The sequence below is a fragment of the Pseudorasbora parva genome, chromosome 19 (genome assembly GCF_024679245.1).
Source record: "Pseudorasbora parva isolate DD20220531a chromosome 19, ASM2467924v1, whole genome shotgun sequence".
NCBI lineage: Eukaryota > Metazoa > Chordata > Actinopteri > Cypriniformes > Gobionidae > Pseudorasbora > Pseudorasbora parva.
In genome coordinates, this window is record NC_090190.1 from 31,162,163 (window position 1) to 31,184,803 (window position 22,641).

At 38.8% G+C, this 22,641-nt stretch overlaps 1 protein-coding gene and 2 non-coding genes across 5 annotated transcripts in view; 1 reads left to right on the forward strand and 2 right to left on the reverse strand.

Annotated features, from left to right (window-relative positions):
- Positions 1-3,036: 3,036 nt before the first annotated feature.
- Positions 3,037-3,108, reverse strand: trnap-ugg (transfer RNA proline (anticodon UGG)). The gene has a single exon. It is a non-coding gene; the product is annotated as a tRNA-Pro (tRNA).
- A 1,088-nt stretch (positions 3,109-4,196) lies between these two features.
- Positions 4,197-4,268, forward strand: trnap-agg (transfer RNA proline (anticodon AGG)). Its single transcript has one exon. It is a non-coding gene; the product is annotated as a tRNA-Pro (tRNA).
- Positions 4,269-5,480: 1,212 nt separating this feature from the next.
- The window catches only part of grb10a (growth factor receptor-bound protein 10a), an 81,678-nt gene continuing 64,517 nt past the window's right edge, over positions 5,481-22,641 (reverse strand). For 2 of the 3 annotated variants that reach the window (XM_067424880.1, XM_067424877.1), the window contains 12 exons: positions 19,558-19,714; positions 15,733-15,848; positions 14,600-14,674; positions 14,207-14,344; positions 12,608-12,718; positions 12,303-12,401; positions 10,915-10,992; positions 10,320-10,436; positions 9,957-10,023; positions 9,451-9,538; positions 9,268-9,361; positions 5,481-8,798 (listed from right to left, as the gene is read on the reverse strand). In XM_067424880.1, coding sequence (XP_067280981.1) covers positions 8,652-8,798; positions 9,268-9,361; positions 9,451-9,538; positions 9,957-10,023; positions 10,320-10,436; positions 10,915-10,992; positions 12,303-12,401; positions 12,608-12,718; positions 14,207-14,344; positions 14,600-14,674; positions 15,733-15,848; positions 19,558-19,714 — 1,287 coding nt within the window. In that variant the 3' untranslated portion in view covers positions 5,481-8,651. The remainder of the gene's footprint in view (positions 8,799-9,267; positions 9,362-9,450; positions 9,539-9,956; positions 10,024-10,319; positions 10,437-10,914; positions 10,993-12,302; positions 12,402-12,607; positions 12,719-14,206; positions 14,345-14,599; positions 14,675-15,732; positions 15,849-19,557; positions 19,715-22,641) is intronic. The other variant, XM_067424878.1, reaches the window with a different exon arrangement.

Below are 22,641 nucleotides of genomic sequence, written 5' to 3' on the forward strand. Positions count from 1 at the left end.
ATGTGTTGTCACCATATATGGTTCATTGGAGGCGTTTCTGAATGCTAATGACTGTGAACGTGAACGAGCATGGCACTTACGCACATGTGGGATTTATCAACAACGATTGCTTACTCATGTGCGTAAGAACTGTGTACGCATGTTTGATAAATACGGATTTTCTTGTACTTAGACACATTCTAAATTTCAGTCGTACGACGAAATATAGAACCTTTTCTACGCACTGTTGATAAATGAGGGCCCAGGTTTTTTCTCCACATAATGTATTTCAATGGCAACCAATAGTTTGAAGGTCCAAATCAATGCAATTTCAAAGCGCTTCAGAGGCTTCGCGCGATCCCAGACGAGGAATAGGGTCTCATCTAGCCAAACCATCGGTCATTTTCAAGAAAAAATAAAATATACGTTTTAACCTCTATTGCTCATCTCTGCACTGCTCTGTTCGCCAGTGATTGCTCAATCATGTCGGATAGGTCACGCTAGACATGGGTGAAAATACCGCCCCAAGTGAACATGCGAGGACAAATAAACACCCTTTACAAAATAAAAACTTAATCTTCACACTGTAAAAAAAAAATTGGGGATTGTGAAAATTGATCATTACATATTGGCCCAATAAATTACTTTACAATTATCCCCATGCAAAAAGATGCATTGTATTAATCATAGCTTAAAGGATTATTTCACTTTTAAATAAATGTTTCCATGTCATCTAAGATGTTCATGTCTTTCTTTGTTCAGTCGAAAAGAAATGAAGTTTTTGATGAAAACATTCCAGGATTTTTCTCCATAATGGACTTCAATGGGTTCAAGGTCCAAATGACAGTTTCAGTGGAGCTTCAAAGGGCTTTAAAGGGATACTTCACCGCTTTTTCATATTAAACTATGTTATTCCCTTAACTAAGACAAGTTGACACATACCTCTCTCATCTCAGTGTGTGCACTTATCTCTGACGCGCGGTGGCGATCTGATAGCATTTAGCTTAGCTCACTAAGCCCAGTTCATTCACTATATGGTACCAAACAGAGATCAAGTAAAAAAAAAAAAACGGCGCAGTAAAAAGTCCCGGCTGAAACATTCCCCCCCCCCCCCCCCCCCCTCACATCTCCCCCTCCCCTCTATTAACAGAAATGAGAGAGGGAGAGGGAGATGTGAGGGAGGACTTTTCAGGCATGACTTTTTTTTATCTCAGAAGTGCTATTCCGCCATACATTATAGTTAGTTCACCCAAAAATGAAAATTCTCTCATTAAATACTTACCATAATGTACCGTAAACCCCCGTAAGACGGAGCTCCCTTCATCTTCGGAAACACAAATGAAGATATTTTTGTTGAAATCAGATGGCTCAGAAAGGCCTCCATTGACACCAATGTCATTTCCTCTCTCAAGACTCATAAACGGCACTAAAGACATTGTTAAAAGCCCAGCTCACTACAGTGGCTCTACAATCATTTTATGAAGCGACGAGAATAGTTTTTGTGCACAAAAAAACTAAATAGCGACTTATATAGTGATGGGCCGATTTCAAAACAAAGATTCAAACCGTTATGAATCAGTGTATTGATTCATGATTCGGATTGTGTGTCAAACCGCCAAACTGCTGAAATCCCGTTACATTGGCGATCCGAATCCTGAATCGATATGCTGATTCATAGTGGTTCAAATCTTTGTTTTGAAATCGGCCCATCACTATATGTCGTTAATTCGGGTTTTCTTTTCGCACAAAAGCCACTAAGTCAACACAAGCTTTCATCCACGTTTAGTTAAACGAATGTGCTAACAATTAATTTACAGCACTATCGACTATAGCAAATTACTTCTGCTACGTTAAATTTCCAATGAAATGCATCCGGATTGTTTTTTAATGTTAAAATAAAAACTGATTCACGTGTGATACTCACACTCTGATCGTCATCCGTCTTTGCTGGCCCTTTATTTCGCTAGGTGGCGTTGTCAATAAAAAAACAGGGTCTTTAGAGTCCTAGAAGTGCGGTAAGAAAATGCAGCCTCCAGTTGTGCAGGCACTCGGCTGGGTGGCAGAAGAGCTGCTGTGTGACTGCAGTTATTAGAGGAACACGAGAGTAGAGCAAACGGTTATCAGTTTAAACTAAAGGTTGGACTCGACATAGTGGTCCACTCATTACAACTTACCAGTGATTCAGTGATCCATGGATAATGACATGTCATGCAGCCAGGAATCGTGTTTTCCCAAGGGGGTAATCTAGCGCTCGGAAAGCGTTCCACCCCTAGGGGCTGCCATTGCTAACCAAGCCATCACCTGCTGTTAGCATCCCATTGACTCCCATTCATTTTTGAGTCACTTTGACAGTGAATAACTTTACATCTGAGACGTTTAAAGACTCCATTTGTCCATTGTTTATTTCTAAAGAAACACGACAATGCATAAAAGGCTCCGTTACCTTGTATCTTACACTATCGCCCCGTAGAAGCTGTTTTTGTAAAAATAGGCTAACGATTGCGTCATAACCAACTCTGTCGCACAGTTGAGAAATTACCGTATAGACCTGAGGAGAAGCTCGCAGGCAATCTTTTACTGTCTATGAGGCAGTCGGGGGGACGTGGAGACATAAAGTCTGATAAAGTCAAGGGGGAAGAATCGGGAGAAGCCCATAGTGAGCCAAAAGCAACGGGAGAAAATATTAAAACAACGTGATTCAGCTTTCGCTTTCAACAACTACTAGAAGACCTACAGCTGTCAGACAGGAGGCTCACATCTACATCGTCAAGCTCAGTCTGAGCCTGCGCAGTTCGCTCAGCCATCAGGAAGTGAGCCCTCCTTTACTGACATCACTTAACGCCGTAGAAGGCAATGGGATCGCTCCGTCCATTTCTTTTACTGTCTATGTGTTTTCCTGACTAGCGCTAGTCTCTCTCTGCTCTCTTCGACGACATTGTTGCCCTGTGTCAGCCCCGTAGCTTCTCTATGTGCTGCAACTGGGGTACATCAATTCAATGTTTTATGAGCAATATCTCTTCTGACTGTCCTAAACTATTTGATCTACTATCAAAAACTGGGCTCGTCCGGGATTTGAACCCGGGACCTCTCGCACCCAAAGCGAGAATCATACCCCTAGACCAACGAGCCACAACGGTTATAACCAGAATACAATCTTTTGAAAGTGCTTAGAACTTTCTACATTTTTCAAGAAGAGTCAGAAGAAGCCATATGGTTTATAAACAGGGGGGTGCACAATAACTAATGCTAAAAATAAACTACGCCCAGCAGGAGGAAAGCGCTTACTCTGGTAAAATAGCAATCATGATGATAGGCTACTTATACGTCTAATAATACATTGTGTTCATTAATTAGTTGTTATTTTTTCTTTTTTCGATGCAGAAAACGCGGACGGAATCGCGATCGCGGAATCCAGTCATAAAACGAAATTAGCGGTAATTTGTCACATTTTGACGATTTAATTAAATCGCGATACAGTGTCTGTACAATTATATTCTATATTTCATCCAGAAAAATTACAGTGGAATTAAAAAATAAAATGGATTATCATACCATGTTCGATAGAAAAGAGGATGTGAGAAGTGATGAGAACAGTGAGGAGGAAAGTGATGACGACAGCTTGTAGGATAAGCGCGCTGCCTAGCTGCCACCAAGCAGCATCTCTAGGCGCTCCCTTGAACCAAACCAAAAAAGATCTGCACCCCTGTCTAACAGCAAGACCAAGTAGGCTATCAGGCATCAATCCGTGTCCTATTTCAAAACAGGAACCTGTAAATGTGATTCATGGACTCAAATCATTAAAGTACGATCTACCTGATAAATTTAAAAATAAAGTCAGTTTACCTCATAGGTTTTTGTTTTTGAGAGAGAGAGAGAGAGAGAGAGAGAGAGAGAGAGAGAGAGAGAGAGAGAGAGAGAGAGAGAGAGAGAGAGAGATTAGTCAAACTCAATGTATGTCTCTGTCACGTTGGTACAATTTGCCCCACGCATATTCATATTCATATTCTAGCCTACTTCTGTTTTCAGAACACATACATTAATCTTTTTAATTATTTGCTGACTTTCAAGCGTTGCAAAGACCACTGAAAAGGTTGTGTCCACCAGATGGCGCCATTCATCAACCACCAAAATAAACATCCTAAACTCACTCCATCATATGGCCTATGGTCCTGTGATCATCATGCAACGTGGCACAGCATACCACTTAAAGTTTTTAAGGCTCGTTGGTCTAGGGGTATGATTCTCGCTTAGGGTGCGAGAGGTCCCGGGTTCAAATCCCGGACGAGCCCAATTTTGCACAGGCCTATATAGTTTGCTTATTTATTTGTAAATGACATGACCTTAAATTAACCACATACAGAAAAAAAAGCATTCATTCATACTCAGTAAGTCTATATTGGAGTGTATAGTGTTCATTTATATAGGGTTAAAGGGTTTTCTTTCATTTGTTAATGTTGTAAAATATTCAACAATAATAACCTTTTATGTACATTCAAACATTTAAACGAATGTTTCCATCTTTATAAACATGTCGACAGTCAAACCAAAACTTATTTAGAAACCAGATATGATTTTTTTTTTTTTTGTTTACTAGTGCAGTACACTAGTTAGTTTATGTAGTGAGGTCAAAAATAAAGTAATGAGACATATTATACTAAAACAACTCTCCATACAGCGGAAATACCAGTAAAATTGATTTTTTTTAAAATGTAGCCCAAAATTATTGATACTTGACCTGACCATTTTTTGCTTAAAGGTGCAGTGTGTGAATTTAAGCGACATCTAGTGGTGAGGTTGTGAATTGCAGTAACCCTCCATTTTGAAGCACATAGAGAAGATACAGGGGCCGACACAGAACAAAAATGACATCGTCGGAGACAGCAGAGTGACTAGTGCTCTGTAAAGCAGTTTGTCCAATTAGAGCAACTGTAGAAATATGACAGCGCAAAATGTTTATAGAAAGGACTAATTCTAAGGTAATAATGGTACATTATGCAAGGTCTTTATATACACCACTTAAAACATAATGTATATTATATTGCATTTCTGTCAATAGAACCTCATAAATACACTTCACATTTAAGTGTCTTTTCTTTCATTGCCAATTACCGTTTCCACCACAGACTGAACTAAATGAAGCATTGCTTGGTCATTGGTTGACCTAAATTGGTATTATTTAATTGTGTACTTACATTTAACAGCCGACAGCTGATTGGTTGATTGTGGTCCATTACATACCTTTATATCAGTTATCTGACATTATCAAGATTTGTTCTGACAGTTTAACTCTGCGTTCTTGTCATATTTTATTACCATTTTCAGAATACAGCAAATAAACTGTGATAACGTGAGAAAATGTTGAAGGTGTGTGAATACATTTTGGTTTGACTGTACTTTAACATGTGCGAATCAATGTAATCTTAGAGCTAGGTATATGTGGTGTCTGGACAATAATCAAAACCATTCTCAATGGTGAAAAAAGACAACAGAAGACATCGCAATTTAATACTGTAATATATACTCTTTATAAAAAGACATTTGTGACATAAAAATGAAAACACGATACAAGCTAAAAATATTTCACACTGGTACATGTCGAGAGGGAATATGCATAATTTGCACTTTATGCACAACATCTTCATTCTGTTTTGGAGCGCACCACATTTATATAGTAATAGATGGTGTTTTAATACAGTGTTAGATCTACTACCTCTCCTTAGGCTTCACATACTTAGAAGAGTGTGACTGCTGCATACGAGCCAAACATACAGGTGAAACAAACTCAATATCAAAATGGCATAATCAAGGTAGGGAAGGTAATATTTCACATGCATGTTTGGCGTTTCATAATTGTGAGCCACACAACAGCACAGGTCTGACGAAAATAAGCATCATCCAAACACTTTAAGCTCGATTTGGACAAAACGAATCGCCGTTCACACTTGCGTATTCCAGTTAGAATATACGTTTTCAGGCGTCCAGCTCGTGCAGGCTAGAATCGTGACTAAATTTAAACAATGTGATGATAGCCGACCACAATCCCAGACAGACACCTTCGAAACAATTTACAAATTGGGTTTACGTATGAAGCGGCAAGGAAGCGATAGCGTAAAATAAGGCAGATCAGAGTCGTAGCTAACGTCGGGGATGAAAAAAACGTCCTTAAAGCATGTCACACAAGTTAAACCGCGCAAATCATATGTGAAAATGAAAAAAGGTGCTTGTGTGGTATCATAAAGTGTTTCAAAATCTCAGTGTGCATCATACACACTCTCGTCCTAGGCGCGTGTGGTTCTAGCTCAGCAGTATAACAGTCAGCTGTCAGAGTTAGCATATAAAAAAAAAAAAAAAAACATAGCTTAGTCTTGCTGGGCCAGTGTTGGAAGGGTAACAAGGCGGACGTCGGGGATAGACAGGAGACTGCTGAAGTAGCGCCGCAGGTAACCGTACACCAGCCTTTGCCGTTAACCTCCTTGTAGAAAAGCTGGCACGCAAGATAATCTCCTCACCGCATTATGTCACTCAGCCCCGGGGGATTACAGACACGCCCGTGAGACGTGACTTCGCAAAGTCCGATTCCTGCAGGCGCTCAGTCCGGGCCTGGCCTGTCACTTTTAGAGGTTTAACATGGCTCAAGAACAGCACAGTGATTTGAAAAGGCAGTTGTTAAGCTTAGGGCTACGTTCGCAGAGTAACACGACCTGGAGTCAGTCTAGGAAACTAATAATAATAAAAATAATAATAATAATAATAACCCTCTTGAATTGTGCTCAGGGTGGGATACGAGGCCTGGGTCAAGTTTCAGTGGCACTAGGCCCGAGTCAAGTTTTTGATGGCTCCAAATATAAACTACGAACAATCGATACGGCATTTCAATGCCGGGAGCGAAAATAAAGCAAATTCCGTAGGCCATTTTCATCCTAAAAAGATTAACATGATATGGATAATTCTCAAAAGATATTAACATTGTGGTTACTGATCGTTAACCCTTGCGCCCTAACCATTATTCTTACATTCTGAGTTAAATCAGTTCACTCAACAAAAAAAAAAAGTCAAGTTGTTCCAATCTGTGAAACACAAGAGAAAATTGAAAATGTTAGAATATTCAAATGTTATTATAAATATGTTAATACATTTATAATGTATAATTTAATATATTATTATAAATAGTGAATATTTCAAAAATAGTTTTTTTTCTCCATAAAACGTAAGTCAGTAGTGTCAAAAAAGTTGTTTTGGACTCCGCTGACTTTTATTCTAAGGGCAAAAAAAACAAAAACAAAAAAACATCTTCAAAATATCTTTTGTGTTCCACTGAAGAAAGACTTCATTTTTATTATTTGGGTGAACTGTCCCTTTAAGCTACGGCACACATCTGTGGCAGGCGCCTGATTTTTTACGCCAAACCAGTTCTGCGGAAATCCCGCCCTGGAGCCGATTCCAAACATGTCATTGGCCATGTCAATCACAATAACGAATGCCTACACCCAACCCTGATCCCTAAAGCTACCCGTCAGCGTAACCTCAGCCAATGAAATTGGCTGCAGGGTGGGATTTTCGCCAAACTGGTTTAGGGGAGAGAAAAAAATCACGCATGGCATAATGTCAAGTATGACGTAAGTGCTTGTTTGACCTTTTGGAAACAAATTGAAAAACAAGTATGTTGATTTAAATCCACTTACAAAGCAACTCCATTGAGAAAAAGAGGGTTTGTTTGTTACCCCATAGAGTTGCGACTGCCGACACGCTTTTTGTTTTTTCAAAGTGCATTTTCGATTGTAATCAACAGCATGTGACAGATAGTGTCCGTGTGTAGCTTAAATTATTTTTAACCCAGAACATTCCTTTAAGGCAAAGCTTGATCAGAACTCCAAACTGAACTAATTTGTATGCTGGTAAAGCATAGCAATCAAGTATAATTTAACGAAGTGCAAGTCTGCTACCCCTTGCGCATACTCCCTCCTTGCAGACATCAATGTATAAAAGACCGGGTTACGTTATTTGGCTGTCACTGAGGATGTCGCACCTCATTACTGTCATTGCCTTTGCACTAATCCCATCATTACACAGGGAATCCCCAGGAAGAGTTAAAGAAGCGGACAAACAACAGAAAGGGAACGGTAGGAGGAAGGCAAATGGGTAACAGTTGTTGCGGTAAGCTCAGGATGAAGTGGATCACCTGTTTTCAGCTTGAGAGTGCAAAATGTTCAGGTAGGAAATTACACATAACATAATACATATCAATTGTCATCAAGTAACTTTCTGCAATGCAAGTCCCCACAGACACACCACACGAAACGGCCGTCCCGGTTCAATCAGTTTATGAGGGGGGAGGTGTGTCTACTGTCATGTCCTGAATGATGAAAAAGTCTTGAATTCAGTGAAAGTTCATGAATATCACCACAGAGACTGTAAAAAACAAAACAAACACATCAGGCACCCATGTCAAAATCAAAGGACAGGGCGTCTGGGAAGTTGATTTTGTCTCATAATTATTCCCAAACATTTTTATGCTAATCCCAGAGCAGTGATAAAAATGGAGATCATTTTCACGCCCATGGGTTGCGTCAGCTTATTTTGAAAATTACTGGAAATTATTATTATTAAAAAAAAAAAAATCCAGTTTCTCAGTTTACATTTGTGTGTTTGTTGTTTGTAAGGATCTGGAGGGGTCATAAGGCCACCATGGTGCAGGGGTGTTTGAGTTTGCAGGGCAGGACGCCCCTGTTGAGCTGGTAGAACTCTACCAGGTGGATCAGGTCTGTGAACTTGGTAGAGCCGTCATCAAGGCTAAAAAAGACCTGGCCGTCCTCCTCAAACTGCCAGAGAGTGGAAAGAAACCCAAGGTTAAAAAAAAGAGCTGAAGAGTTAATACATTTTTAATATCACTAAACTCTCCTGTCAAAATAAGTCTAAAATTAAAGAAATGAATGCTATTACTTAATATAAAGGACATATGTACCCATTACTAAATAATGATTAAAAAATATACTAAATAAAATTTAAAAAAATACAAATAATATAAACATACACAACAAAACAACAGACTTTTTTTTACTTCTTACTGTTTGTACCTGCACTTATGAATGTAAAAATCATTTCATATAACCAAAGAGCTATGTGTGTATGCAGTCTGGACAATTTTAGACATTAATTCAGTAAATTAATTAACTTTTTGAATTCAAAGTACAAGATAAAGAATTTGCAGTTTGCCCTGCTCTCTCCAGTTATACATAATATTAACACGTGCAAAAGGATATTTGTATTCGATGTTTATTAGGGACTCACAGGTAAAATCTGGAAGTGTTTAATCTTCTGATGATGGCACAATGTGAGAACGAATGCTTTTGGATTGCTCTGGCTGTCTCTCAAAAGGAATAACCTGCAAGGCAAAAGACAATGATTAATTTCACTGCACTCTCTTTTAAAAACAGCAATTAATATTGCCTATCAATGTGGAAAATGTCATACCCATCAACTTGGCCCTGCTGCATAATCATCCTGTGGGATTCCTCTCTCATAATGCGGCCGTGGAACCATAATTGTGTCCTGTGAATCACTGGGGACATGAATGCAAAGTTCACGTTTACCAACATGAAAAATTGTATTTATATTAAAGTACCATGTAAAGAAGCCCTAATATGCTTTTCTAGTGCGTAAGGTTGCTGTTTGAACACGAAAAGGTCTGCAAATTTATACAAATGCAAAAAGTCCACTCCAAAAGGAGGTATTCTCTATATCAGAAAGTCTCCGAATTGGACTGTTGGACATTCTATAATTAAATCAACTAATCGAATATTCGGAAATGATGACTCAACCCTAAAAGAAAGGTGCTGCAACAATGTTAAAGATGAAAAATAATGCGTTTTTTGAACATTCACGCACACAAACCTATTTCAGTAAACCCAAAAACGAAATCAAAACTTTGTAGAACGGACATTGTAGCCGCTAAACATAGGAATAAATGCAGTACTCACCTGAACTTAACGGTGAGGGATGTAGAGGACTGGGGCTTCCTAAAACATTCAATCTCTGGCTTCGCTTCTGTACAGAGATTTAAAAAAAATATATATATATTATAAATTAACTAAAGACCCTAATTCAGGAATGTCTAAACTTGTTCCTGAAGGGGTTACTGTCATTCGAAGATTAGCTTCAACTTGCCTTAACACACCTATCTGGAAGTTTCTAGAATGCCTAGAAAAGACCTTGATTAGCTGGTTCAGGTGTTTCATTGGGGTTGGAGCTAAACTCTGAAGGACAGTGGCCCTCCAGGAGCAGGATTGGACATCCCTTGCCTAATTCAATTACCTTGAGCATACTTGTATATAACTACTTACTCTCCAAGTGTGTCCCTCTTCCATGGCAGCGCTTTGAGCCTCCACAGGGTTGTCAATCACACGGCCAGTCCTTCCTGAGAAATCCATGGCAACCAACGAATTCTCGGACACACTCCGCTGTAGTAAAAACAATGTTACTCTTGATCAGTTGTATATCGCACAACAAGCTTTCATTTTAAAGTAGAAATAACTAAAGGCATAAAGGTTACTAAAATGGTTACTGACTAAAACCAACAGGTTGTTCTAAAAAAAAAAACTATTATGGTCAGCAATATACCCCTCTGATTAAACCACTAAAACCTTATTAAATACCTTCTAAATGAATCCTTACAGCACGCACTGTGCTCGTACATTTCCCCTGCATGAAAGTTCCCAATGCAAATCGGCATAAAGGAATCTATAGCCGCACGCTTCATTAGCACGCTGTTCATACTGTTATGAGCAGATTAAGTTAACTCTCAGCAAGAGCGTTCCTCATGAGTACACAGGGTGCATATAATACCAGGTGAACTCACAGGAGCGTGAAGGCAGCACATTTAACCCATCAACTGCACCAGTGAGTCAGCACTAAGTAACATATTAACATGTTTCTTACCACAGGTGTGGTGAAGTTTGATATGGCAGTCTTTCTCTGGTGTGGGGTCTTGTAGTTCTGATATAGCAGAATTCCAAACTGGAAAGAAAAGAGTATGTTTGAATGAGTTAACAAGAATGAACAAGAGTGTAGAGGGAATATCGGGATAAAAGCTTGTTCACACCAAGTCTGATGAGACTAAACAATATTAGTTTAAAAAGTTTAAAAATGTAAAATCTTCCCAAATAATTTCCCACTACATTTGTTAATATTATGATTACTATAAATTTTAGATTATTTTTTAAATTAATAAGATTTTCCTTGCATCGAAACTTAAACATAAATATTAAATCTTAAAAATAAGACAACAAATGGCTCACTTATAGTTTTCTATTAATATTTCATCTTTATTTTTAAAATTAGATTTTCCTAGCTTCTAAAAAAAAGGAGTAATACGCTTGTGAGGAAATTAGCCAACAAATAAGCTCACTGATACAGCTGTCTAGTACACACATTTTAAAGGGGTGGTTGTATGCAATTTCACTTTTTTAACTTTAGTTAGTGTGTAATGTTGCTGCTTGAGCATAAACAGCATCTGCAAAGTTACAGCGCTGAAAGTTCAATGCAAACGGAGATATTGTATTTTAAAGTTATGGCAGTTTATTACCAACAAAAATGGCTGGTTTGGACTACAACGAGCTTCTTCCCGGGTTAGTGACATCATAAACCCTTGCTAGTCACCGCAGATGTGACTTCTGCCCGTAATGGTAAGGGCTGTGGCGTTACCAGGCAACCGGTGCTTGACACTTCAGCCAATAAGGACAGTTGAAAGACAACGGTGTGGAATAAAGGTCAAATATAAGAAAAATACGGTGTTAAAAAAAAAAAAAAAGTATTAAGATGTTATACTGCGCCCCATAAACATTAGCTCTTCTCTAGTGTTTTTACAGCTAACTATACAAACTGTGAACACTGGATAACTTTCCTGAGGTAAATGCAACATTAAGTTGTGTTTTCGATGTCTTTCCACGATAACCAGACAAGAAAATAATAGCTTATTTATCTTGAAAATATTAAGTAGCAACTTGTTTCAATGTTGATCATAAATATTTCTTGAGCAGCAAATCAGCCTATTAGAATGATTTCTGAAGGATCATGTGACAATGAAGACTGTAATGAAGAGCAATGGCTACCTATAATTCAGCTTTACAATCACAGGAATAAATTATAATATAAAATGTATTAATTATTTCAAATTGTAATATTTCTTTATTATCATTATTTATTTTTTACTGTAATTTTGATCAAAAGCATAAAAAAAATTTAAATTCTTACCCATCCCTAACTTTTAGTGTATTTTAATATAAAGACAGGGATTACACAATTTTAAGAGTGTGTAGTGTGTATACCTTGAGCAGTCTGAAAGCAGTCATCCAGCACGTTCGGCTCTGCTCGTCCTCGGCACACAGCATCTTCAACTCCTTCAGCTCAGTCCTGCCCTTACTGGGCTGTCAATCAAGCAAGATATCTACTGTCAAATCAAGGCACTCAAGTTAATAAGGACTAGCATGCACTGAACCAGGTGAGGCATGGGTAGTTATTTAAAGGGGGAAATTATTGATTTCGAAATTGTGCCAGCCATGCCTCCTCTATTCCCCATGTCACTGACTTCGTTCAATTTAGGCATGACAACACTGACCGTCATCCTGCTTACCTTAATGCAGAATTGGTAGTCTGTGGGCGCATTGTGCATTTTTCTGCCCGTCGTCACAGTGAAAATATTGCTCTCCTCCAAGTCCGAGAGTAACTGCAGGTGCCTTGGCTCCTAAACAGCCCAGTCAAAACATATTACAACTTTATTTATCTATTTGTATTCTGTCATGATACGAATAATAATATACAATATATCTCTAAATAAAACAGTTTATATTAATGTTATGTTCATTTTATAGTCAAAAGTCAAAACTTTCTTTGTTTTCCTAAAAATCATAAAGCTTTATTTACATGTGCAAGTTGGATTATGAATCCCAGCCTTTCAATGTTGACTTTTGTAGCTCACTGTATTTATTTTCTGAATTATTTTTTGTATAACAGATGTCAGAAGTTATTGATTATAGAGTTGAATTCATATTACAATTAGGGCTGTTGATTTAAGGTGTTAACTTGATTAATTATTTATGGGGGAAAAGAACACATTCAAATTATTTATGCATTTAAATGTAAAGCACCCGCCCTGCCCTAGATCTAGTTCATCTTATATTTCATACGGTTGACTGGTGACAAACATAAAGGAGGGAAACAACTCACTGCCTGAGGTAGCCTATAGAATTTGGTTAAAATGACCCTAACATTTAAGATATCAGGGCAAAAATGCCCCTGTATGAGTTCTTGTCTCAGATTTATATCATATGGTATAGGTAAGCAATTAGCACAATATCACACAAGTGCTGTTTTTGTTCAGAATAGCGCAAGTGCAAATGGGATATTGGATTTATACAACAGTTCAATAAATAAGTTAATATTCTGTTATGTTTTAGACACAACAATGTCTAATTCTGTTACCTATAAAGCCATAGCAGTACGATTGTGCTTCTCTGAGAAACACAGCTGTTTCACATTTTAAATGACTTTTAAATGGTTCATTCATAAAGAATCCTTACATTAATTCCTGAATTAATCAGTCATTTGAACAAATCTAATGAATGAATTACTCATTAAGACATTTACCACTAGTTTTAGTTTCTTATTTAGAATATAATTTTCTTAAATACAAAAATCATATTTACATATAAATAAAAAACCTATTAAAGGAATATTCTAAACCCACAATTTCTGTCATTTACTCACCATCATGACTACTGAAGCCTAGAAGTTTGTGTAGCAAACAAATTTTAATTTTAAATCAAATAAATAAATAAAAAATGTAATGTCTATTTGTTGCTTTTCCAATTTAACAAAATGACTCTAAATTACCTTTTGGGGGTAAAATTTGATGTGCATTTCATTTAATAAATTAATCGCCACATTGTGTAATTAATTGGAATTAACAATATGGCTACACTATATTTTAAATGTCTTTGTTACAGTGTAATATATATGTAAGTACTGATAAATATTAATTAATTACATGTACTTACTATAGGTTTAAGGTAGGATTGAACTTGGGTAAGGGTTAGTGCATGTAAATATGCATTATTTACTGTTATTACTATGGTAAGTACATGTAACAAAGACACTGTAAAACAAAGTGTTACCAAAAAATGTAATCGCTTGACATTCCCAGTCATAAAAGTTTAAAAAGAAAATAGCTTGCCTTAGACATTCCTTTAGTAGAGCAGTACAGCCCGGAACGGCGCAAGAACATGTAGAGCTTTTTCCAGGACTTTCGGCCCGTCTCTTTCAAATAAAGGAAGCCCTGGATCTCTGGACAGCTGCTGGAATTCAAGAAATTCTGTGCAGGAGGGGGAAAAAAGCAGAGGACCATCTGGAAAATGACTTCTTCAAACCTGGATGCCTTCCATGCTTCAATAACGCGGCCTCTCTGCTATCACAAGACACGAGTATGCAGTTCAAAAGCTGTCTGAATCCACCGAAATGCTCATTCGGATGCACTGGCAATCACACAGTCATGTAAGTGTGACGCACATGTCCATAATGTAGGCTAATCCAGATTGTGCTGTGTCACAGATCCATGTGTCTTCCTCACCTGTAAGAGCTGGGACTGTGGGATAGAGCCATTAGATTCCTGACACCAGGCCACCATCTGCTCCGGAAAGAAGTTCTATGAGAGGAAGATAAAGGAAGTGAGGTAAGAAAAGAACGTCTGCACTGAACATATGCCAGCAACTCAGATGAGACATAATGGAACAACCAATTCTATTAGTGTCTGAATGAAATAAGGATGAGGAAAAGGTATGTTTTTAAAAGACATTTTAGTTTGAATGATTAGTAATTGGACACCATATATAATTACATTTGTTTTTAGGTTCACCTGACCCAGATCAGATGCCTTTCTTAGCTGGCCGATTACATAAGATGGTTCTTGCTAGACTGCGTGCAAAAGATTACACAGATAGATGGACATTTTGAGAGTAATAAATGTAGATGAGCTGATCACACAAAATCAACAAGATCTTGAATAACCAGTAAACATAGTAACCAGTAAACATGGCAAGAAGCAGGCACAAATTCACACACGCACGAGCTGAAACTCATCTTAAGCGAATTTGGGTGAGTTGCACTAAGCATTTGCCAAAGCCAGGGATTACAAAGAGCAGGTTAAGTGCTCCGTCAAATAGACTCGGACTAACCGGCCTAAAGATGCCTCAAGCACTGACACACACTGTACATACCGTACTAAAGCACAGGCTCAAATAAGATTAAGCTTTTGCATGAACATTTTTTTCAAGTCCACGGCTTATAAAGAAGAAATTGTTCACAGTGTTCATACCAATTACACCTCAAAGGCTCAAATGTACTCAAATGTCAAAATGCCATCAGTTAAAAGGTGTCGAGTACTGGCTTATAAAATTAAAAAGCAGGTTACTTGCTTAGTGAGCTGGAACATGTACAAGCTGTACTTGATTGGTTGGAAACGGATTACCAAGGAGTTTTTTCTTGCATGTGGAAAACAGGAATGTGGGAACTTGTTGGTTTGTTTGACATATTTACATATTTAAGGGATTTATAGCTTGCAGGTCATGTATCAAGTGTTCTTAGCAAGATTTTTGAGGATAATCAGACTTTAATTTCAAGGGATTTAAGCTTGAAGTGGTGGTCTTGAGAGGTAAGAAAACGCATGGTTGGGCTGAATGGGAGCTGTTGTTCTCAGCGACTCACCAGTGGGTTTCTGAAGAACTCGTACTTGGCGTAGTTCTTCCTGAAGAGAAACTTGCTCTCTGGAGACATGCAGGCTTGCACTGGAACCACCAGTTCATGATCTTCCAGACACCTCTCTGTATTCAAACAAGCACAAGTTGACATCAAAACAATGTTAGTTACCGGAATGGTTGCCGTTAATTCTGTAATGGATTTTCACGTGATAACTTTAAAATCGCTAAACACTTTGCATCAGAGCATATGGAATGAGTTGTGATGGTCTGAAGCTTGGGAATATTAAAATGTCTGTCAAGCGGAAGGTTTATTTTATTTTTTGCAAAACAGTAAGCCACGGGTATATGTAATGTCCATTACATATATACACTCACCTAAAGTATTATTAGGAACACCATACTAATACTGTGTTTGACTCCCTTTCACCTTCAGAACTGCCTTATTCTACGTGGCATTGATTCAACAAGGTGCTGAAAGCATTCTTTAGAAATGTTGGCCCATATTGATAGGATAGCATCTAGCAGTTGATGGAGATTTGTGGAATGCATATCCAGGGCACGAAGCTCCCGTTCCACCACATCCCAAAGATGCTCTATTGGGTTGAAATCTGGTGACTGTGGGGGCCATTTTAGTACAGTGAACTCATTGTCATGTTCAAGAAACCAATTTGAAATGATTCAAGCTTCGTGTCATGGTGCATTGTCCTGCTCAAAGTAGCCATCAGGGGATGGGTCCATGGTGGTTATAAAGGGAAGGACATCATCAGAAACAATGCCGTAGGCCGTAGCATTTAAACGATTCCCAATACTAAGCACTAAGGGGCCTAAAGTGTGCCAAGAAAACATCCCCCACACCATTACACCACCACCAGCCTGCACAGTGGTAACAAGGCATGATGGATCCATGTTCTCATTCTGTTTACGCCAAATTCTGACTCTACCATCTGAATGTCTCAACAGAAATCGAGACTCATTAGACCAGGCAACATTTTTCTCCAGTCTTCAACTGTCCAATTTTGGTGAGCTCATGCAAATTGTAGTGGAGATGAGTGCCACCCAGTGGGGTCTTCTGCTGTTGTAGCCCATCCGCCTCAAGGCTGTGAGTGTTGTGTCTTCACAAATGCTTTGGTGCATTCCTTGGTTGTAACGAGTGGTTATTTCAGTCAAAGTTGCTCTTCTATCAGCTTGAATCAGTTGGCCCATTCTCCTCTGACCTCTAGCATGAATAAGGCATTTTCACCCATAGGACTACTGCATACCGGATGTTTTCCCCTTTTCACACCATTCTTTGTAAACCCTAGAATTGTTTATGTGTGAAAATCCCAGTAACTGAGCAGATTGTGAAATACTCAGACCGGCTCGTATGGCACCAACAACCATGCCACGCTCAAAATTGCTTAAATTACCTTTCTTTTCCATTCTGACATTCAGTTTGGAGTTCAGGAGATTGTCTTGACCAGGACCACACCCCTAAATGCATTGAAGCAACTGCTGTGTGATTGGTTGATCAGATAATTGCATTAATGAGAAATTGAACAGGTGTTCCTAATAATCCTTTTGGTGAGTGTGTATATATATCTACACCTCTTGTTAAACATTTAATTGTTACATTTAAATACATACATTTGGCAAAAGCTTTTATTTAAAGTGCCTCTTGTATACGACAGTATATGTTACCTGGGAACCAAACCCATGACTTTAGCATTGCTAGTGGCATGCTCTACCAGTTACTTCAAGGTTACTTCAGTGATTAGCATTAAAGCTACACTGTGTGATATTTTCCCCCATCTAGCAGTGAAAAGCTATATGACAATCCAGTGAATATTAGTTTCTGTTCCTCTCAATTCCGATTTAGTTTTAACTCCTACGGTGGCCTATTTAGTCCAAGATTAACATGGTTAATTATAAGCTTACGAAAATACTTTATTACTATTATATTACTATTATCTAAGTATGAGCACATATTTTTAAAAGAACTAAGTGGTTTTAGCTAAGAATAAACTAAAAAAGTTACACAGTGTAGCTTTAAGCTTTGTATCTGTAGAAACCCAGTAGTATATTCAAAAAATGATCGTGCTTCCCCAGTATCGTCATTTTGCGGCATCTGAGGCTTTTTTTACCCAAAGGCTAGAGACTACAGCCAGTAGTTGGAGTTAGTTCCCTCGGGTTTTCAGAGAGGTGCGGAATAAATCTTTTCAATGAATTTCAATGATCTGAAAACGCGTCAGACTGGACATGGACCGCGAATGACCGCCGTGCTTAGCTCAGCTCAGCTCTTCGCTCTCATGATGAATGTAACCTGTCTCCTGCTGCATTTGTGCCATGACTCTTGTTCGGCTCACTTACACTTTATTGAACCGACACATTCAGTTTTTAATTGTAGTGTCTGTTCTCCAACTCAACAAAATTATTTTATAACTATTAAAATGAAAACGACAGTGGGGGTGGGGTCGCAGTAGGCAAATGATAACTGGTAGCCGTGGCTTGGGAGTGGCTTCATTGGGCAGCGAAGCAAGTGCATTCTGGGAGATGTTGTCTTTTCATCCACATGCATTTTCTGGCTTTTCTCAGTCAACTTCTAAAATAATTTCAAATTTCTACTACATAAATGACCCAGTTTAAATACACATTCATCTTCCCAGTGGTGAAGTACCCCTTTAAACAACAAAAACAACCAAACAAAACTTTAAAAATGTTATTTATTAAATGTATTAATCATAGACATCACAATTACATTTTCTAATTTTCAACACCTGAAATGATCCAATTTCACTGTATATTGTATGCCTATGCTTTTTAAGTATAGCATTACTCGTATGTCAAAGACAATAAAGCCTTGGCTCAACCCCTATCTAATGTATCTGGTTGTGTATCTGATCCCTCATCCGCTAATTCACTCCTCCGAGAAGAGCACAAGAGAAGGAGAGAGAGCATGACTGTGTATGAAAGAGAAAGCGAGGGAAAGCGAGAGGCATTGCAGAGGGATGAGGTCATGTATTTAGCTTGATTGCACTGAGGGTTGATGGCAGCATAGTCAGCAGAGTCTCTCCGCTAATGGCTTACGTAAGACCAACGTTTCTAGAAGGTTTCCATAACGTTGGCACGCTGACGTCTTCAAAAGTGATGAGGGGAAACACATCAAACTACACCACACAGAGATGTCAGCTGACCAAAACAGACTACACCCCGTTACATTATGACATCATACCATGTGACCTAAACTATCAGCGCCATAAGTACGCCACTTTCCTTTATGGCTTTAAAGCAGATGAATTCCAATAAAGAGCTGATTGTGTCAGTCTGAATTATTTCAGAAGCTCAATAAAGGGATTTTCCACACCCTACAAGAGCAATGACTGCATTGCTAAAGGTCAGGCAGAGTTAAATCTGTTTAGTATGATTTGAGCTAGGGTTAATCTGTGATCTGCCTAAGAAAAAGACAGCCGCACGTGTCCTCATCGATTGCCGGAGATTAAACACTAGTTCTTCATAACCTCGCCTTCTCTACGCTCATTTACTCCAAAGAATCTGCATTGCGAACGCTTTTCCTTTCCTTCAGGTTATACCCTTTATGAGCTGTTGCGCATGCAAAATGTGCAGCCGCTCATGATGTATAATGTCGTATTTGAGAGCTTAAGTGTTAATAGGAGAACAAGTATGTGTATATAAGACTCGGAATCTGGGCTTGCTGAAAGGTGATTTCCTGTTACACAAAGTGCAGCGCACTGGGAACCCAGTGTCCCTGGACAGTACAGCATGTCCTCCTAGACTGGGTGTGTGCAAATCATACAGATGCACGAAAAGGGCACACACACATGATGACTTGGCTTACCCAGACCAAGAAGGGAATGATGCTCCACTAGTGACCAGCAGTTGTCATCCAGGCAGTGGGTCTTGTAAACCAGGAACTGACACACATCTCTGGCTGTCATGTCGGCAGGAACCTCCACAACTTTTCCCACACCATCCTCGCTGAAAACTTTGATGATCTGTTTAACACACATACACAGAATGTCAATTACAGATGCTTATAATATGACCTCAAGGTGATGTTCTCAATAAGTCGAATTTGTCGAACAATTACGGACACACTTTTGCGCAATGATCCAGATTGGATAATTAATAATAATAATAATAATCCTGTGTGAACCGTCCAAAGTAAACCTGTGCGCACAAGTATGTGCTTCAAAAACAGATTTTTTTTCTTCTTCAAATACAGTTACATGTCAACATGATGCTTCCAGAAGAAAAAAAAAAAGTTTATTTATACTTTTGTTCTTGCAAACCATGCATGTTTATGCGGCCCAATCCGCATGGACTCGCAGTGTTTAAAATGACCCGGCTCTCATAAGCGTGACTGACTTGAACACGCACGCACAAGAGGATATACTCCATTAAGAGGCTGAATTCACGTGAATGCAAAAGCCAACGGCTCAAATAAAAAAAAAAAAAAAACATGCCCAGTTCGTCCAATGATGTGCAAACAGCGCAGAAATGACTTGCACATACGCACGCATCCACAAAAGCAAACATTTGCAAACACTTGTTTAACGATCTAAAAACACGGAAGCAGCCCACAGAGTAGCGTGCAATTTATGAACAAACATGATCTGCATGACTAAATTTGACATTTTTTGTAGACTGGCTTCTGCAGGATGGGTTTCTTCTGAAAAAGTAGTTACTGTCAGTCTTACCTCTACTGCTTGATACAAGCAACAGTCCGGCGAACACGATGGCATTTTCACTCTGAGACAACCTCTTCTCACTCACACGGCGAGAGAGAGAGTGAGTGAGAGAGAAAATGAAAGAGGGAGGGCTAGGGAGGAGAGAAGGGGAGGAGGGAAGGAAAGTGAGAGGATGAGAGGAGTTGAGAATGGGCAGAGGTTTGAGATGAGACTAAGAGTTGCTGAAACAAGAGCGAGAGAGAGAGAAAAGAAGGGAGAGACAGACTCGACTGACAAGCAGCTTGTGCCTTACAATACTCTAGTGGATTATGCTGCGAGAAAGAAACTCTAGGTGAGAGAGAGAGAGAGAGAGAGAGAGAGAGAGAGAGAGAGAGAGAGAGAGAGAGAGAGAGAGAGAGAGAGAGAGAGAGAGAGAGAGAGAGAGAGAGAGAGAGAGAGAGAGAGAGAGATGACTAGTAGTGCTTAAATTTGGTAATAAAACTCATATTAAATTAGATCACCCAATAATGAAAATTGTATCATCACTTGCATAATTTAGTATTTCCAAACATGTATAATATTTTATTCTTCAATGAAAAAAATTATATGGGAGTATTTCAAATGTACAAGAAATTTTAGTGTAAAATAAATATTGAATATTTAGTTAGTCATTATGTGCACAAGCATCAGATGTTGGGAAATTCACATTAGCCAACCTTTAATAACAACAATTATTTCTCCCCTTCCATCTGTCTTTCTCTTCCCTCACCTTCCATCATCCTTTCCTTTGTCCCTCAACCTTACTCTCTTTCTCCCCCCACATCAAACTTTGCCTTGGCTTCTGTCAAAGTTTCAAATTCTCAGAAAGCCTTGAGACAGAGCCCCACATCCAGCTCTCACGACACACACACACAGTGAGATTTTGTTCTCGTTCTTTTTTTTCACTCCCATTTCCCCCCTGAAGTTTGGCTTTGAACTCCACAGCCAAAGAAAACCTTTCCCTCTCTTTTTCTCAAAACTCAGCACATCACAACTGGAGAGTGTTTCTTAAACACACACAACAGAGGCCAAATCCCAGCGAAATCCCTCCTCCCACAACACTTCACTAAAATGAGTGATTTTCTTTCTTTCTACTGAAAACAATCAATACCTTACAATTTCACTCTACTTGAAATCCGTACATTCTTTTTGAGTGTGTTAAAGACTAAAGACAAATTCTAAAACACACCATTCTGTCGTCTCAGACAGAAGACAACTGTATCATGTAATCTGACTCGACACCATGAAGAAAAGGATGTTGGGGGTTGAGTTATTGGCAAGACCATTATAGCAGTGGAAACTGTTTGCAGAGCATTGTTTCCTTGCTGAGTTATACATGTACCATTCTACTGCCGCAAAAGCTATTTTCTACAAGCTTTACGATTTAAGAGCGTTTACCCAATGTTGTTTAAACGTATCCTTACAGTCATGTGGCTATGAGCAAACGTTTGCTCTGCACTGCTCTGTCCTGCCTCTGCCGGTCACATGGGCGGATCTTTAAATGTTAAATAAAGGTTTTGCAAACATTCTGAGGGTCACATGGCAACAAAGTGTTTGTCGGGAGTTAATAGAGGGTTGTTCAAGCATTGTTCGCAGTTTGTATAAAGGGGGAAGAGGTAATCCAAGAATAGAAAGGAGGTCACAGTATATGGCTGATTCTTATACATTAGGTTCAGACGGACAGACAGATAGCTAGACAGATATTCAGTTAGACAGATAGACAGTAAAGTCGGGTCAGACTACAGGAGTTTTGAAATCTTAACCGAATATGAAATCTGGTTGAATCATGCAGATATGGAGAATCTTCAGAGATTTTCTTCTTTGAAATCTCAAACCTGCACATAAGATTGGAAAACTGTGGCACATCACACACTACAAGTTATTCTTAAGATTATCACACCTGATTTAGTACCTCGCGTGATCTAGCGGATGTAAGCTAAATGGATACTCTGTCACAGCAACTTGCTGTATCAATACTTCTTTGTAGCGAGAAAGAAGATTTGAAGAACAAAAGACAGTCTTGTTGTTGCCACATTTCAACCAGCCATTCCTCCACCTCAGTTGTCCACCGGCCCCGTACAACCGCTTGCTTTATGGTTGGCATTTCAAAAGTTCTGTCACTTTGTAGACTTGCCTCTCATTGGCTATTGTATCATCTAGATTTAGGGACAAATTTCCTTAACAGGGTAAATTAGCATGAGCACACAATTCCA